Source organism: Mauremys mutica, chromosome 7 (assembly GCF_020497125.1).
Source record: "Mauremys mutica isolate MM-2020 ecotype Southern chromosome 7, ASM2049712v1, whole genome shotgun sequence".
Taxonomy (NCBI): Eukaryota; Metazoa; Chordata; order Testudines; family Geoemydidae; genus Mauremys; species Mauremys mutica.
The window spans coordinates 84,293,636-84,306,117 of record NC_059078.1 but is presented as its reverse complement, the minus strand read 5'-3'; the positions used below and the strand labels follow the sequence as shown (position 1 = coordinate 84,306,117).

General features: G+C 36.9%; 1 protein-coding gene across 2 annotated transcripts in view; it reads left to right on the top strand.

The window, feature by feature from the left end:
• Positions 1-12,482, top strand: part of CTNNA3 (catenin alpha 3) — a 967,088-nt gene that overhangs the window by 517,723 nt on the left and 436,883 nt on the right. For both annotated transcript variants that reach the window (XM_045025624.1, XM_045025625.1), the window contains 2 exons: positions 5,275-5,355; positions 11,346-11,498. In XM_045025624.1, coding sequence (XP_044881559.1) covers positions 5,275-5,355; positions 11,346-11,498 — 234 coding nt within the window. The remainder of the gene's footprint in view (positions 1-5,274; positions 5,356-11,345; positions 11,499-12,482) is intronic.

Here is a 12,482-nt window from a genome sequence, read left to right as displayed (position 1 = left end):
TTTAATTGCATGCTTACATATTATGTTTTCCACAGGAATCCTTTCTCATTCAGTGCACAGGATGAACCTACCCTTGGGATGAATCAGGATTGGGTAGTAAAAGAGGCTATTGTCTCTAGGACTGCTGCCTCATTTGTTGCAGAAGTTGGAAGGTGTTCAGGGAATGAGCCAGGGGATTGCAGGGAGAGAAAAGATGCTACTCTAGAGAATTGGACACCATCCCTGCTTCTGCCACATAGTTCTTATATGATACTAAGTCAAGATGCTTAAATACATTTTTTTATGGATGGGAAAACTGGTAAAACCTATTTTTTGCCATGGAATGTCCATTTTCTGTCCCCGGCTTCTGCATGAGCAGTAACATTGTGACGACAGACATAACCACTCATCACTCCTTCCCCTCTAGTTCCTTTGTATTAGGGGGAGTAACTTGTCCTGGTTGTCATGACAACAGCTGCCTTTGATAACTGATTTACCTCAGACACCTGGTACATTATTACAAAGAAGGGTCCCTGGAGGGACTTTAGGGAAAGCAGGCTGGCTTTGGCTAGGGGCCTGCTGTGTTCCTCTGACTTTGTACTGTGGTAACTTGCACCATTTCTTTTTTAACGGTAATTGTTACTTTTCTTTTTTTAAAAAGGGTTACATGAAAATTCCAGCTCATTTTCAATGATATTTGTTTATTTGCTTCTTACAAAGTTGGGCTGTGGCTTTTGTGAATATTTAGCTTTTCAAAAAAGCAAGGAATATAGCTGAGTCACTACTCAATTTTCTGTTACACAGTTTCAGAAAAGTAGTTTCCAGTTTGCAGTAAAACTAGAGTTTCATTAAACATGTTTTGTTTGACTACAGTATAATTTAAATATTTTCAATACATTGGTCAACATGGCATCGAGTGGTGAAATATGGAGCTTCACAAAGATAACAGTGGCAATAAAATATACTTTGAAGACAACATTGGTCTGTAAACAGCACTATAACAGGGTGTACCAGGCATTTGCTGCCCCCATCAGAGACCACACTGCCTTGTTGCACCTTCCCCCCAGGAAGATATCCCGTGAGAAGGAAAGAACAGCAAGTTCAGACTTTAAGTATTGCCTAGTGAGGCCTCCTGTGATCAGCTGCAGGCAGAACCAGCAAGAACTGGCCCTCCAGCACCTATAAAGGCCAGAAGCAGACAGAGACCAGCAGGCCAAATAGAAATGGCTAGCTGCTTCTATTGGGGGCCAATTCTGAGTGAAGCCAGGATAGGGAACGAAGACTTTCATTGAACTAATCAAGTTATCTGGCCTGGTCAGGGGCCTAACCTTGAAAATATTTGCTTTCAATCTCTGTAGAGAACTATTGCTTATATTAAGGACTTTAATGCCCAGTGGCTACTTTGAGTTCAGTGTGAATTTGTTATTTTGTAAACCTCTGGTGAACCTGCTCCATGTAGCATCAGGCTCAGGTGAGCTCTTGCCAAACACGTAAGGGAAAAACATTCTGCCTATTTAAAAAAAAAAAAAGGGAAATTCACCAGCAAAAAGTTCATTTAACGTTAGTTAAGGCTGCTCTCATCAGTAAACTAAGACACACACAATTAGGAAATACAAAGTTAAGTATTAAAAAGGATTTCAGTAATGCAGTGGAGAGTATGCTTATAAGATTTGTTGCTGACTGCAAACTGGGAGGGATTGCAAGCACTTTAGAGGACAGGATTAGAATTCAAAAGGAAGAATTGTTCAGAAATCAATAAGATGAAATCAAGAAAGACATATACTTAGGAATGAAAAATCAAATGCACAAATGCATAATGGGGAATAACTGGCTAGGTAGCAGTACTGCAGAAAAGGAACTGGGAGATATAGTGGGTCACAGATTTAATATAAGTCAATAACATGAGTCAGTTGCAGAAAAGGCTAGTATTTTGGAATTTATTAACAGGAGTGTCATAGGTAAGACCCAAGAGATAATTGTTCCATTCTACTTAGTACTGGTGATATATCAGCTAGAGTACTGTGTCCAGTTTTAGGTAACAAATGTTAAGAAATGTTGACAAATTGGGGGAAGTTTAGAGGAGAACAAAAACAAAGATTTAGAAAACATGATTTCTGAAGAAAGGTTAAAAATGTTGGGTATGTTTAGGTTTGAGAAAAGAAGAGTGAAGGGAGTACCTGATAAGTGTTCACTGTCCTCTTTATAACAGCTCTTAATATTTTTGATCAGTTGGTCTCCATGTCCACTGAAGGTAAGACAAGAAGTACTCAGCTCAATCTTTAGTAAGGGTCATTTAGGTTCGATATTAGAAAGTTTTTCCTAACTACAAGGATAGGAACAAGTTACTAAGGGAGATTGTGGAATTCCTGTCACTGGAGGGTTTTAACAACAGTTTAGACAAACACCTGTCAGGGATGGTCTAGGTATACTTGGTCTTGCATAGGTGTGAGGGAATGGACTAGATGACCTCTGTAGGTCTCTTCCTGCCCTACATTGTTGTGATTCTGTGAAAAGTCTGTGAAGTCAAGTACTTCCAATTAAGAAAATGTCAGAATGAATATTGCCCATACAATGTTAGTTTGGAGCTCTTGTACACATGCATTATGATACAGCCTTTAATTAATTACATGATCCTTTTTTTTTTTTAACATAAGACCTCTGTAAAAGCAGCAAAGAATCCTGTGGCACCTTATAGACTAACAGATGTTTTGCAGCATGAGCTTTCGTGGGTGAATGCCCACTTCATTTAGTGCCTAGGAAGCGCCTACTCTGGGGATGAATTGGGGTTGTTAAAGGGCAGTTATCATTGTACAAGGGCCCTTATATTTAAGGCTTTTCCTACATTCACCTTTGTGTCTCCCACATACTGTAATAGTATTAGCACCTAGTTTTGAAATACAGTGTAACGTGAGAAGTCACACTTTTAAATAAAGGATTTATCCTAGCAGTAATGGAATTTTCTTCTACTGCAGAACGATGATCTATTAGTCTGAACATATCCATGCATGTTACCTAAATAAAGTTAATCAGAAGCTGCATTTTATAATTTGTTTAGCCGTGCAATAATCAAGGTGAAGAGTAATTTATGTAGAGTTATCTGTGCTTACCAGACATTGGCCATTGACAGTAAATTCACAAATAAAGGACTTTCTTTAGATTTAATATTTTTATGCCATCTCTTCGATGGAGAAGGATATTTAGCTGTAGCTGCCTCAGAGAACTCGTGGTCATAGGGGCCAGTTTACATCATTACTCACCACCTCTGACATTACATCCTACTGGAAAAGTTCAGAAATCCCAATACTTGACATTGATTCTTTCTCCTTAGAAAAATCACCTCTCTATATAAATCTTTAAAGGATATGTTGATGTGCTATTTCACCTTTTAGCTGGCAAATGCATAGATATATGCTGAGCTAAATACCATCCAAAATGTTTTTATTGGTTCTTTTAAACTAGAAGTTAGGAAAGGATTAATTTTGCTGCCAGGGCTGATTGTGGCATTGCTAAATGCAGTACAGGAATCATTATCTTCTTTGGTACCTACACAGGTATTGATATTAGCATCTAGTTACATTACTTTTATGGCATTGTAGCTACCTTTGATCATTCACTCTTTATGAAGATTATAGACTTTGATTGTGAGGCTGCTGCAATAGCTGGAAATAATGAAAAATGTCCAAGACAGCCCTAATATAGATTATTTATACTGGAAAAAGAAAAGAATTGTTCCTTTCAATCAGAGGAGAATATGACAGTTATTTCAAGGCATTTGTAACATCCAGTGACAACATTTAAAGTAGTAGGACTTGATCCTAATAGGCTTCCCTAAACTTTCTTCCTCTCATTTCTGTTCTTTTGTACCAAACTGATAAAGCATTGTGCTTTTTTTCTATTGGCAGATTTTCTTTTGTAATAGAAAATGTATCTATTTGTATGTATATACACTGTTGGACTATCATATATATACAGAGGTATATGTAGATTTATAATCAGGTTATATAAATATAGAGAAACAAATTTCTTTTTAAGAAAGTTTAATGAAAACGCATCATACCATTTTTTAGAGTGAGATAGAGCTTCAACTAGGTCCACATAAAATGGAGTTGATAACATGCTAACGGTATATTTCAAATACTATGGTTCAGAATCTCAGCTGGCGTACATTGGTGTAGCTCCACTGACAGCAGTCAGAGTCTGTCCCTGTATCTTGAAATATTACACATATTGTAGGAAGTCTGTATTCATGATGTTTTAAGTAATTGAGTAGAGAAAATACATGTGTCTTTCTTTTGGACTAGAGCAATACACCTTTGATTAGTAAACTATGTCAAATTGCTTTAGAGAAATAAATTTCATAAGACTACTTGCACCCTTACATACTGTATGTGTTGTCTTAAATATATAATATGACATAATTGTTAAACAAAATAAACTAGGAGTAAAATTATATAGAGTAAGTGTTGGCCAAGACAGTAAAAATATCAACTACTAATTTCAAATGTTAATAATAACCCAACCACTTTGGACTAGCAGAAATAGTTTGAAGGAAAAAAAAATGAGAATACTGCTATACTAAAAGTGTGAAGCTGACACACACAGTACCCTCTAAAGTATCTCAAGGCTTTTTCCGTATCTTCTATGCTCCGATGATTTTTTCATTATGTACTGTCAGATGAAAGGCGTTTCTAATTTTCACAGATTATATGAATTGAATTTGCAGTGCATATCTTTTACATTTAGCAACTCACCAGTGTAGTTCTATAGAATTATTAAAAATACTATAGATTATAGCAACTTAAAAGCAATCAAACTGTATCGTGTCTGGCCCTTTTAAACCACTTGCAAAGATAGAACAAAATGTTTACATAGGTGTGGTGATAATGAAGTGGACATGCATTGTGGTGCTTCTAATATCATTTGGAATGTATCCCAACATTGAAAAAGCAATAGTACAACAATTCAAAGTATAAAATATATGATATCTATGTAATCATTTTCCCACTTAATATAAGCAAAGTGTGTATTCATCATATTGAATGCACTTTGACACGTTAGCAGTTGATGCTTGAAAATGTAAGCTGGTGGTTTGCACACATGCAAACTCACCTCTATTCAGCAAAACACTTAAGCACATGTTTAAGTACCATTGACCTTAATTGGATTTAAGCACATTTAGTTATCCAAGTGCTTAAGTGCATTGCTGGATTGGGGACACAGAGAGGGAAATTGTTAAAATATGTTAAATAGTAATTGTATACATAACAATTTTGTTTTCTATAATGTTTGTTTCAGGCTGACAAGAAAGAAGAGAGTAATGCCCTGAATATTGCAATAGATAATATGTGCAAGAAGACAAGAAACCTTCGTAGACAGGTAAAGAACTTGGGACAAAAAGATGGGAAATCATATTTATCTAAATACTATTTTTCCTGCTTTTGATATCGTTATAATTTTTTTAAAAAAGAGAAATTCTCATTCAGAGCATTTATAATGTTGTTACAAATATGTAACCCCCCCAAAGGTCTAAGATTATGAATAAGGCCCCAGAAGTGGATCTGGGTGCATATATCCATATAAAGTATGCATATAAATGCATCATTTTTTTCAGAAATTTGCTTATTATGGCATTTGGAAATTTGCAGTAATTTTATGAAATGTTGTACAGGACTGATGAAATTTCACATATATTATTCTTGTCTAGCTGAATTTTGCCCAAAAACAAATCTTGAAAAGCCATTTTTGTTTGAAAATTAATACTTATGAGTTGTGTAAGAACTGCTTGACAAGGAGGTTAATGATGCTGTATACCTCGTGATCACATTGAGTGGAGGAATAAGGCTTGAGCTGAAAGGCATGAAATCCTGAGTTTTATTCCTACCTGTGCCAATATGTGGCTTTAATAATTCTTTTCAATTATAGCACATGACAAACATTAATTATGCTTCCCAATGCTTCTGTGAAGTGGATACAAATAATTACTCTGGTTTGTTTCTGGAGTTTTCATAAGGTATTTCAGGCTCTACAAGACCAAATGAAATATGGAATTATGACTTCTCCAGTAGCTGGTTTTTGGTCTATATGGCTCAACTGGCAAGATCAGGGCCATAGTGTGCTCTGTCCCATGAGTAATGAAATATTCTAGTGTTCTACAGCTTCCATCACTTTGGTGCTTCAACTTCACACAAAATTTTATGGAGGTGACACAGTGCAGTTATGTTTGAAACTAGCTTTAATGAGTGATAGGTGATATAGAACACAGCACACATGTCCTTCATAGACACATTGGTCCAGTCACCAGCTAGCTGGTAGGATATCATGAGCCATCCCACAAAGCCAACTTCAGTGAAAAAAAGATAGGGAAGGACGGATTCAAAAGTGGGTGTATCTCATTTTGAAATTGTATATTCTAAGAATTTCTAAACATGTTAAAATATTTTTAAATGTTTCCTGTGGCTTTTGTTTATTATGTGTATATGTGTATGGTGCCATAGATGTTTATGGCACTTTTATCATTTAGTTATTTGTGTGCAGTCTACCCTAGATGAGTGCTTCCCTCACTAGCAGAGCTGTATATGTTTTAAGGAAGAGATGATGGCACACTGATTCCAATGTCTCCTGCTATGTATCTTGAAATATTGCCAGTGTTAATACTCCCATCCCAGCTCTTTCCCGTTGTACTTGTGGATGATCTGTTGTGCTTTGCACAGATGTTTTGCCTATGGTTATTGTTTAGTTATTTTCTGGAAGGGATCTTAGGGCAGATGTTCCCATGTCTGTCCCCTTCTCCTATCTACTGATAGCTTTTCTGCACACACTGCAGATTTCATTGCCAATGTCCTTTTGAAACAGGGAAAAGAGATTCCCTCACTAATAATTACTCTGTTTATTTCAGGTCTTTTGCCAATGTTGCAAGTGAGAAAGCAGTTTTCCACACTCATCACAACATTGGTTCTAATAGCATCACACACACATGCTGAGATTCCTTCTTTACCTTCTGAGGACAGTATACTGACAGATTTTTATAAACTATGCTTTTCCATATATTCATTTTTTGCCTCCTCTGATGCTTCAGTAACCAAATCCAAATCCTTCATAAGGGGAAAACCTTACACCTTAAACAACAGCAACAATATAGTTTGCCAAAAGTCACCCTTTCTCTGCCTCCTGCTTATGGTGTCTGCAACATCTTTCTTTTTCATTGTATAATATGATACGTTTACTGTCCCAGTAACAATCACCACCAAGGTTGTGCCTGCTTTTCTTTGTCTGCCTGCTTGCTTTTCTGCCAATATTATAATGTAGTTCATGGGGTTCTGCCTCATAGGCGGTAAGAGTTAGAAACAGACCCCTTAAGTATAGAAAAAATTGCTTGCTATGATCATGTTGAAGAGAAATTGATATTGCTTTAGACACCACAAAATAATTTTTCTGGACTTTGCCTTTCAGTCTTTTTCCCTTCCTTTCTCTTCACCTTTTTATCCCTTTCCTTGTTTTTGCATGATTTTGTTTCCTTTCTTTGTGTGTTGCTATAAGAATTCTGTTTCTAAAACCCAAGCACCATACATAACTCAGCAAAAGTAAAACACAGCAACAATATTTCATAGTTTTTATTCACCACAACAAAAGGCATGGCTGTGGCTCTGTTCTCTTAAAAGTAACTGTTTCATTTTGCTGAATTTCAGAAGAGTTCCTCAGAACCACAGTATAGCAAGAACTAAAAATTTCATATATGAAAGATTAATTAAGCCAATCAATCAATCAACAGCTAAAGAGAAGAGTTATGCAACGAGATAACATAAAATGTTGTTTAGAAAGCTGGCTTTCACTTTCTGGATGCCGCAGATATGTTATGCGTCAACGGGGTTATTACAGTACCTATTCCTAAAATGGAACTTTGATGAAACTCTGTATGGATGCAGAGATCTGTGTTATGTGGGACTGGGGCCTTAGTATGCAATGTGGCATTTGTGGTGTTCTTGTACAGCATCACATGATAGCATGAACTGTGCACCTATTAAAATATTATCTGACAAGCTCTAAAGGGCTTGCTCCTGCAATGCTGAGGTCAGTGGGAGATTTGCCTTTGAATTGAATAGGTGCAGAATCAGGCTGTCCTTTGAATGCATTAGTTCAGTGCAAGTGAAATGCAGTAAAATGAGTGAAATTTAAGTAATACACACATTTTTAGATGACATGATTGATTTGGCCATTACCTGATCCAAAACAAATCTGTCAGAGGAAATGAAACAACATCCATGGATACAGTGCTGCTGTGGCTTTTTTATGTTAGTATTGTAATGAAATTTGGCAAGTTCAGGACCTCTCCCTTCATAAAGAAAATAATAAAGTAGATTGGCGTGTATTTAATTGGAATAGCAATGTCTTAGACCCTAATCCTATAAAGGCATACAGACATGCTTAATTTTAAAGAGATGAGTAGATCCACTGACTTCAATTGCACTAGCCACATGAATGAAGTCAAACGTGCTTTTGCAGGATAGGGGTCTATATGTATTTTGCTCTTGTTGTTGAAACTCTTACTCTCCCTTTCTGAGTTGTTAAAATGGAGAATAAACAAATGTAGGTAGGTGTTGAATGTGCAAATGGAGACTCTAATACTGTATTGGGATCTGATAAGCTGGGCCCCTATGGGCATGTTGACACTGCACATCAAGGCTACCTCTACACTACGCACTGATTGTGGCGGCGTGTAGTATATGGGTAGCTACAAATCAAAGTGAAAAGCAGGCTGCATCCACACTGTGGCATGTAGTTATATGTGTCAGTGAAAGGCTTTGATGGAGGGAAGCAGTAGGGAAAGTTTTCAGAAGCTCCCTGCTACCCGATTCTTTCTGGGGAAAGCCACCAGAAGCCTTTCTTGTTTCCGGACTCTTTTTAAGTGGCGGAAGAAGGCTCTGGCAATGGGGAGACAGTGTAGGGTGACCAGATGTCCTGATTTTATAGGGACAGTCCTGATATTTGGGACTTTGTCTTATATAGGGGCTTATTACCTCCCACCCCCACCCCGATTTTTCACACTTGCTATCTGGTCATCCTAAGACAGTGGGACACTGCATTGCTAAAAAGAGCAGTGGCGATGGGGAGGCACAGCTTGGGCAAGAAGAGAGCCATGTAGGTGAGTACTCAGGTACATACCCACACCCTTCAGACATGTTTTTACTTGCCCAAGCTGTGTCTTGCCAGCTACACTGCTGTTTATACGCATGCTGGGGTCAACCCAAGTATGTACACTACATGCCACCAAAAGAAGTATGCAGTGTAGACGTATCCTACACCAGAGGTCTGTGGAACTTGGGCTTGTTGACTCAGTGTTCCCAAGCACATGCTTGAGCAGTCCCACTGCATTGTAAACCTGTGTTTAGAATTTCTGGTCCCAGGATTCACAGCCATGCTAATGTGTCCATGCTGCACTAGGCAGACCTTCTGACTGGGGTCTGTGGCTTGATCAGCATCCACGCTGCAGAATGACAGGGCTTAGACCCAAGTCACAGCAGGGCCTAGGGTCTGATCCTCCCACCGTAGCAGCGTCCTAGGACCCGAGTCATGAGTGCTTCCTGAACCGGATCAGATTGATTTGTGTGTGGAAGGAAGAGAGGCTTGGGCTAAAACCTGAATCAGAGCCAGGGCTTAGTGTGCAGTGTAGACATTATGTCTGTGCAGCATCTCATTGATTTAGGATCGTATAATGTATATTATGTGATGAGCTAGTTTCAAATAGATTGCAAAAAGTTCCAAAAATGGCTTGAACAACATTTTTCAGGAATGTCAGTCTGACTCAATGTCTATTGAAGTCAATGGGACGCTTTTCTTTGACTTTATGTATCTGATCAGGACTTTAGATAGACAGGTATTTTCCAAATAGTTGGAATCTATATTAGGGTGACCAGACAGCAAGTGTGAAAAATCAGGACACAGGGTGGGGGGTAATAGGTGCCTATAGAAATATCGGGACAATATAAAATAGGGACATCTGGTCACCCTAATCTATATCCAAAGTTTGCCTTGCAAGCACAAATTTCCTCTGTTGCTAGCTCTGTGGGTATGCTTCCCCATATAAAGGGAGAGTAACATCAGAAAGGCTTTGTTTTTTCATATCTGCCTAACCGTAGGAGTGCTTACCCACACTGAGCTTTTTCACACAGGGACATTGGAACTAAAATGCTATATTAAAATATTTTCCTTTGGGAGCAAACCAATTAGTGCCTTTTTTCATTTCAATATTAGTTTTAAGATGCTTTTTCTTTTCTGTTGCAATCAGTGTCTTCTGTATTACTATCAACATTTTTTATATGTACTGATAAACCGGCTAGAACAAATAAGTACATATTTTGCACTGGGGAACTTAATACAATTGATAAGGTTAATTATATTCCATGTAATGCTTTGATTTGTGTACTTCCTAGAGTGTATTATATGATTACAATGAACTCATTTAGATTTAGAACCTAGAAAATATCCTCTGAGTAATTTCCCAAACATCAGTTATAAGATTATATGAAATCTAATTTAAGAGAACTAATTTATACTGGAATGCTACACTTGTTTAATAATTTAAGATGGAAGTTCAAGAACAATTAATGCAAATGGAGAAAATTGGACATCAGACTTGTTTATTATTCTCCTTGCTGTATTAATCTATTATCACATGTTCTTATCAGTGATCTCATTGGTATAATTACCATGCCATATACAATTTAGCTAATCAAAATATATTGTTGGGCTTGCAACAAGGTAGAAAACATTTGGGTAATTTTACAGTTATGACAATACGTGATGTAGAATATATTGGGTATAAATGAGAATAAACATCATTATACTTGTATGCTCTTCCAGAAATAAAATATCCTCCTTTCTTAGAGCCTGATCTTTAAGAGAAAATGCAAAGGAGACAAGGATAGATTTATTTTAGTGATAAATTATTTATTTTATTGGACCCAATTTAACAGTCCATCCCTATTCAGAAAAACATTTCAGTACATGTTTAGCTTCCATTGACTTCAATGGGACTCATGCACCTGCATAAATGCTTGCTGAAGTGGGACCATAATATTGTGTGTGTGTGTGTGTGTGAAATAATATATTTTATAATAAAATTATCCCTAAAAATTATATACAGATATCTTTGAAGTGGATAAATTGTAGCTTTAGTAATTTCCATGTATATATTGCCCTTTTTATAGGATACAAAGAAATTAATAGAAGTGCTGATAATTTATAGTTCAGATTGCAATTACTGTATATTGATCTTATTCAGTTGTGATAGTTTTTATATTTACTGTAGTAGTCTGTAATGCAGAATATAATACAATCTGCTGATAGGAGGATGATGCTTTATTTTTCAGCTTCGGAAAGCTATTATAGATCATGTCTCAGACTCCTTCTTGGATACCACTATTCCACTTCTAGTTCTCATTGAGGCTGCTAAAAATGGAAGAGAAAAGGAAATAAAGGAATATGCTGCTATATTTCAAGAACACACCAGCAGGCTTGTGGAGGTAGGTTTCATGGATCTGCAGCTGGATTGAATATATGTGATAAGTGACTCCATACTGCACTACATTTTTCTGCCTGATTTGATAACATAGTTACGCACAGTAACTCAGCAAAATGCATCAGCAGCTAAATTCAGTAACAACATATGCTTTCTTTGTTTACTTCCTGCATAGCTCTAAGATCTGGATTTATGTGATCTTGGCCTGATATGAGATTTCATGACAATGGAAACTAGTGGGTTATTTTCTTCCCTTTTTAAATCAATGGGAGGCTTTCTGAAGAGGAGTTCAGTAGGAGTAGGATCAGATGGTAAGAAACAATAACTTGAAATATTTTGGAACTCTACTACCTGGACTGTTGGAAGCCACAAGTCAGTGTTAGTTATTTGTGAACTGTTTCATCCTTAATGTCTCTAACATGCAGCATAATGTGAAATGTATAATCAAGCTTCCTGATCAAGGACTTGTTACTTGGCCCGCAGTTTAAAGCCATGTTCCTGGAAAACTGATCCATGGTGGGTAGATGCCTGTGGTTGTGTGGATCCTGGAGTAAATATAAGAATCTGTCTGTATGTACCAGTTTGCAGGATTTGGTCCTAAAAATATACTCAAATATGTGCAAAAATAAGTTTAATTTTATTCAGAGTAGAATAATTTTATATATAAAAGGTAAGAACATTATTTTCTATTACTTGTGCTGAATAGAATTGATTGGGACGTTGACACCCAATCCTGTAAACACTATGTACATGAGTAACTATACTCAAAGGGTCTATTCACATGGATAGAGTTACTTGTGGTTGTGCAGCACTGGGGCTTTAAACACTAAAACACTGGAAATGCCCAAGATGGGGTTCTCAAAGCAATATAATCTCAGATGCATGCAACAGGTGAGCTGCTGCTTTTTCCTTTTGTATCCAATGTCAATGATGTAAAACTTGGGAAAAAAATCAATGATTTTTCTGTCTTTATTATATTTATTGCTTT